Here is a 6,730-nt window from a genome sequence, read left to right on the forward strand (position 1 = left end):
CTGGAGTGCCTGGGTGGCTCAGTCAGTTAAGCATCTGATTCTGCATTTTGGCTCTGGTCACGATCTCACAGGTTCTTGAGTTCAAGCCCCCATCAGACCCTGCACTGTCTGTGTGGAGCCTGCTTAGGATCCTCTCTCATTCTGTCTCTGCTCCTGCCCTGCTCATGCTCTATCTCAAAATATATAATAAGCTTAAAAAGAAATTTATAATACCCAATTGTGCAATAACCTCTTATCAGATATTTTGAAGTTAAAAGGTACATCTCCAAAAGAAATCAAAGTTCAAACTCGAAGGTATCTGGGAACTCAGTCATTTGCATAGGTTTTCTGGAACAAATATATAAAGCACACAAAAGACTTTGAATATGTGTTCCAGTAGAGAAACCTTTTGCTTCTCTTTATAGTTACAGAAATAATATGCACTAATATTCAAAGGCAATTTGCTAATAAAACTGTTGACCCTAAAAATTTGGTAATAAGTAACCTAATGTATAGGTAATTTAACTTTAAGCCACCATAAGTTCTTTTGATGGAAGGTGATTGGCTAGAGAATGAAATAGATTTAGTTAATAATTGTTACATTGGATCCAGGTATTGGTACATTTCATAAAGTTCAGTTTTTAATGGAAGGAGGAAGTATCAGGTTTATGCATAATTAAGAATAAGTTTGCACTGAAATATTGGCTGCAGTGTTTAACCCTATTCCTCATTGGATGATACAGAAAATTAGTGTTTTGGTGTTAATGTTAATCTGTAAATGCTGTAGAAGATACAAAAAGAAAAATTATGATGAGTGATTATTAAAGCTTGATGAAGGGTGTGGATGGGATGGTGTAGGGAGTGTGGAGTAAGTACACGATTAATCTCCTTTGCTAGTTTATTTCTCTGTGAACCTTGGAAGCCATGGTGCTAACATTTCGCCAACCACGAATGAAATGTCCTAACTAGTGATTAATGTATTCCGATGCTAGGGTCCAAGATAGACTGGGGGCAACTAACACTAGCTTGTCAGCACTGCTTAATAGAAAACATAAATATGAAAGAAATGAGGTGCAAATCACCAATGTTTTCTTGCTTCCGTTCTTTGAGCCTGGTCATGGATATGTGATCAGAGGGGTATGAAGACCCCTCCTTGGACAAGACCGAGCTTCCCTGCAACCAGAGTATCTGTACTGTAACTTGAGATTCACAAATGAAAATAAAATGTGTTCTGTGCTACTGAGATGGGATCCTAGGGCCTGTGCCTAGAATATTTGGACTCTTCTAATGTTTCCCTTTGCTTTTTTTATCCTACTATGCTGTGACCTCTACTTTTATTAATGTCTTAAGTAGATCCTGACATTATATGACCCAGTTATATGACCAATCCTGTGTAATTGTTATATGTAACAGTGAGGTATGACTTTTTGTTGTTGTTCTCAGAGATGGCCATCTAGAACATTTATTCAGCCAACCGTGTTTATTCAGCTGATACATCACAGAGAACTTTCTCTTGTATTACAAAAACATAATTATGTTTCTTGATGAATTATCATATTTGCTTTGTTATGGAATAAACTTTTCAAATTACAGAAATGAATTTTCTTTCAAGTACACAATACATATAATAATTACAGCATCAAGGACTTACAGAATTCAGTAGAAGTTTTGACTGCTGTAATTGGGTTACAGTATTCTGCCAAAATTATTAATGAATTTATTGTAAATCCTATATTGCACAAATGAGACTGCAGTGACCATTCATGCCATAGTTGTACCATATACTACTGTCAGCATAACAAAACTAGCAATGTTTTCTTCAGGTAGTACAGATCTTATGTTGGAAGAATGTTGACCTAAGATTTTATAGATAATCGTTTGTGTGAAACGTGGCAGTCACTTTATTCCATGCGATTTTAGAATAGATATGTGTATACTAAAATTCAACAACCTCTTCCCTCGCCCCCCAAAAAGATTTTGAGGGGTAACAAAAAGTCTTAATTAGGCTTAATCATTCTTCTTGGTAATATTGAAAGTATAACTTGTTACCTGTATCTGAGTTCTCTTATTTTTACAGGGGAAACAAGGCAAACACATTTTATATGGCTGCAGTGAACTTTTTAATGCTACACAGTTCATAAAACAGGTAAAGTGTACGTTGGTAGTTTGTTTCTTGTAACATACCATAACTTGGTGATGATATTTTTCAAAAGAGCAAGAGAATCATCATACTCATTTGAACCAACTGAAGCCAAAAACCATAGGAGCTATAAAAATGTAAGGTTTTAACATGGACTACTATAAAGAAAATTCTGATAAATAATTATTTCAATTGTCCCAAATCTTTGAGCGGATAAATTCAGAAAATTTAAAATTTACAACAGTGAAGTATATACCTCCTAGGTGTACATTCCTGGGTTGTGAGATGTGTTCACCTGAATAACCCAGATTCCTGTTCAAGATACAGAACCATCATACCACAAAGTTCCCCAGTCAATCCTTGCCCTTATTCAATCCCCAAGCAGGTCTTGATATTTTTCCACCATAGATTATGTAATGTATTACAATAGGCAAAACTAAATGGATTGTTTTTTCCTTGGGTGAACTAGAGGATTCTCAATTTAGTTAATTTTTTTAATGAAGCAGATGTTTATGCTGATTTTTGTTTTGATTACTTTGGGATATTAAATTCTTTAGTTTTTCTTTTTTAAAATAAGCATTTAAAGCCATAAAATTAAAAACTCTTGCCAAACACTGCTTTAGCTGCATTTCACAAATGTTAATATATTTTCATCACCATGTTTTATATATATATTGGGGGGGGGGGGTTGGTTGTATATTTTTAATATACTTGGTGGGTTTTTTTTAATCTCGTGTGATTTAGAGATGTTGTTTTCAAGTGTTTAGGGGTTTCCTAAATATCTTATTGATTTCTAATTGAATTCCCTGTGGTTAAAGAACATTCTGCATATGATTTCATTGTTTCAAAATTTATTTAAATATCTTTTATGGTTTCTCTTACTGAGCACTTCGTGTGCACTTCAAAAAGAACCTGCATTATGCAGAAGTGGTAAGAAGGTTCTGTAAATTTCATTTTGGTCATGGTAGTTGACAGCATTACTTAAATCCTCTGTGTCTTTATTGATGTGTGGTTTTGTGGGGTTTTTTTGGTCTAGTTCTGTCAGGTATTGAAAGACCAGTATTAAAATCTCCAGTTATGTTTGTGGAACTGTTTCTCCCTTCAGTTCTGTCACTCTCCTTTTAGTTGTAGGTCAACTTATTGTTAAGCTCTGTTATTAGGTACATACAGATTGAGGATTGCTGTGTCTTCGTGATGAATGCACCCTTTCATTATGCAGTGTCCCTCTACATATCTGGTAATACTCTTTATCTTGAAGTCTACTTTATCTGACATTAATATAGCCACTCTAGTCTTAAGGTTTGCAGGTTATAACTTTTCCATCTGGTTGCTTCAGCTTGCCTATGAATTCATATTTAAGGTGTTTATCTTGCAGATGGGATATAGTTGGAACCTGTTTTTTTTTTCAAAACCATTCTGACCATCTCTGCCTTTTAATTGGTGTCTGTTGGTCGGTTAACATCGAAGGTAATTATTGATATGATTGGGTTTAGGTTTACCATTGTACTGTTTGTATTCTACTAGTCTTCTGTTAGGCCTTCCTCCTTTCCTACCTTCCTTTGTATTACTTGAATGCTTTTTTATTTTAGCTGTATCTCTATATTATTAATTTAGCATTTGCTGTAGAGATCACAATATATACATCTTTAACTTCTCATAGAGTTAATATTGTACCACTTGCATTCAATATAGCATATAGACCCATTCCCTCAGCCTTTATTCTGTGATTGTCACATATTTTACATCTGCATATATATCATTAACCTCACAAGACAGTACACAGTGTTACCATTTGTATCACTTCACTCATCTGTATCATAAAGAAGCCTTTCCCTTTACACAGATACGATTTTTAGTGTTCTTCATCCCTACCTTTAGTAGATTTTGATTTCCATCTGTTGACTGCAAAACTTCTTTTAACATTTACTGTAGCTCAGGTATGCTACCAGTGAATTCACTTAATTTTCTTTTATATGAAAATGTATTTCACCTTTATTCTTAAATATTTCTGCTGAATATAGAATTCTGGATTGACAGTTTTTCAGAATTTTAAAGATACTATTCCACAGTCTTCATTGTTTCTGATAGGAAGTCAATAGTATTCAGATCAATACAATTTTATATGTAATAGGTTATTTTTCTCTGGTTGCTTTCAAGATTTCCTTGTCATCTTTGGTTTTCAGCAGTTATGATGTATTTATGTATAACTTCTTGTGTATTTATCTTGGGGATCACTGAGCTTCTTGAATCTGTATGTTTTATATCTTCACCAGATTTAGAGAATTTTCTGCGCTTTTTGTCAAATATTCTGTGTTCAATTTTGTCCTCTCTTTTTGGGACTCCATTCACCTGTATGTACAACATTTTATATTCTGCCACAGCTCTCTGAGGATTTGGGGTGGGGGGGTTGTTTTGTTTTTAATTAATTTTTTTAGTAGTCTCTACACCTAATGTTGGGCTTAAATATAATTTTAAGTTGTACTATCTCCAGATTCACTCTTTGCTTTCTTATCTCTTTTCTACCATTTGAATAATGTTGTATTTACACCATCTCAAATTTTCATTTGGGTTTTTTTTTAATATAGTTTGTGTTTTTCTGGTTGGATTTTATGTCATTTCATTGTGAGCATATTTTCTATTGTTTCATTGAGGATAGTTGTTATAGCTTCTTTTAAACCCTTGTCTATTAATTACAATACATGGATTATCTATCTCAGTCTCTCCCCTTTCCCCCTAGAGAATGGGTCCAATTTTTCTGTTCTTTCATGTATTAGTTTTAGATTGTATCCTTAACATTGCTGTTTTGGAAACTGAATTCCATTTCCCTAAAGAGTGTTGATTTGGGCCTTTAGCCGGCAATTAACTTGGTAAAATTCACATGTCAAACTCTGTCTCTTCGGCAGCAGCTCACATCTTGCTTGTTAGTCCCTCTCATTTGTGCCTGGTTCAAGGTTTTTCACCATAGATATCAGAAAAGTTCATGTGCAAAATTTAGGGCTCCCACACTCTGGACCTCTCCTTTCCTGGATTTCCTCCTCACCTTCAGCGGCTTTAGTTGTCCCCATACTCTGGGTCGTTCTTGAGGTTAAGAGCCACAGAACTCAGCCAGTGCGGGTCTTTCCTTCCAAGTGTCACCTCTGTTCCCGAACCTGCCAGCTTGCAGTTGTTCTCCACTGCCTTCAGGTAGTTGGTTTTTGCATGTTGTTTAAAGTTTTAATTGCTATCCCTGGGAGAATTAGTCCAGTAGGAGTTTACCCAGCCTTCCAGAATTTGAATGCCTTTTTTCTTTTTAATGATGTTTTAGAAATATCAAATTAATTAAAATATGTGGAGAAGTAAACTGTCAGCAGTGAAGTTGTACATGAAAGTTTTATTTACATTTTCATACTGAGTTAATATTGATTTTATTCTCAGTGTTTTTGTTTTCCATTAGTTGAATTTGTACCTATAATGTTGATCCATTTTTTTTTTATTGTGACAGCATTTATTATTACTGTTCAGTTTTAAATGAATTTCAGTTGGTGGTGAATCTTGAGGAAAACTTATTCTAGATACAAATGCAATGAATGAAATAATGGAGCTTAGATGTTACCATGATTAAAGAGTACATTTTTAAGGTGTATTTCTTTTGTGACTAAAGTAAAGCTATTTTTATGTTTTGTTTTAGCTGTCACAACTTGGACAGAAATAACATAAAAGAACCTTAATATGAGAAACGACTTGGATAAATGTAAAGACAAAAGTCAAAAGAGCCAGATGTTTTCTTCTTCGTATCAGTGTCCTAACATTGAAACTTAGAGTTAATTTTTAAGGAAATTCTATACTTAATATAATGTATACTAATTAAAAGAATAAAGCATTTCAGAAATAAATTTTTAACATTGTACATTTTCTTTCCTGTTACGTTTGACAAAAGAGAAAGTACTTAGGAAAAGTTCTGCCTGAATATTAAAATATTATTATAATGGGTTTGTTATGACTGAAACCAGTGAAAATTTAAGAATTATGCAAATATTATTAAAAAAATAAAAAGAGTGCCTGGGTGGCTCAGGTGCTTAAGCATCTGACGTTAGCTCAGGTGGTGATTTCACGGTTCATGAGTTTGTGTCCTGCCTCAAGTGATCACAAGACCTGCTTCTCTCTCTCTGCCCTTCATTCACTTGCATCCTCTCTCAAAAAAAAAAAAAAAAAAAAAAATGCAAAGGTTACTTGACTGGTTAATGAATCTCCTACTGGTATTTTTTTTTTTTTCTTGTATGCACTTTAATAGTAAAATTACCTCCCCGTGGTTTTCTGGTCTGCCATGTTGCCTCTAGACTTTACAGTACTTACTTAAAGTCTCTTCTTCCTCTAGCACACCCAAATACATCTTATCACATAAAATCCCTTCATTATATAATGACAACAACTAACATCTAGAATGGACAAATACAAAACATTTGTCCCATGAAGATCTAAAAAATATGGAAAATTAAGTGTTAAATTTGGTTCAAACCTTCCTGGTATGCAGCACCAAGAAGGAATGTTGATCAATCATGAAACTCAGCTCTAAGAAAAAAGCAAACCAGTTGCTCCAGAGGAAAACCTCTTACTCCTCTCAAGGCCAGGGAG

General features: G+C 34.2%; 1 protein-coding gene across 1 annotated transcript in view; it reads left to right on the forward strand.

Moving 5' to 3' along the window:
• SCFD1 (sec1 family domain containing 1) overlaps window positions 1–5,991 on the forward strand; it is a 114,226-nt gene extending 108,235 nt beyond the window's left edge. The window contains exons 24-25 of the mRNA XM_060619425.3: window positions 2,057–2,125; window positions 5,787–5,991. Coding sequence (XP_060475408.3) covers window positions 2,057–2,125; window positions 5,787–5,810 — 93 coding nt within the window. The 3' untranslated portion in view covers window positions 5,811–5,991. The remainder of the gene's footprint in view (window positions 1–2,056; window positions 2,126–5,786) is intronic.
• The last annotated feature ends 739 nt before the right edge of the window (window positions 5,992–6,730 follow it).

Source organism: Panthera onca, chromosome B3 (genome assembly GCF_046562875.1).
Source record: "Panthera onca isolate mPanOnc1 chromosome B3, mPanOnc1 haplotype 2, whole genome shotgun sequence".
NCBI classification, from domain to species: domain Eukaryota; kingdom Metazoa; phylum Chordata; class Mammalia; order Carnivora; family Felidae; genus Panthera; species Panthera onca.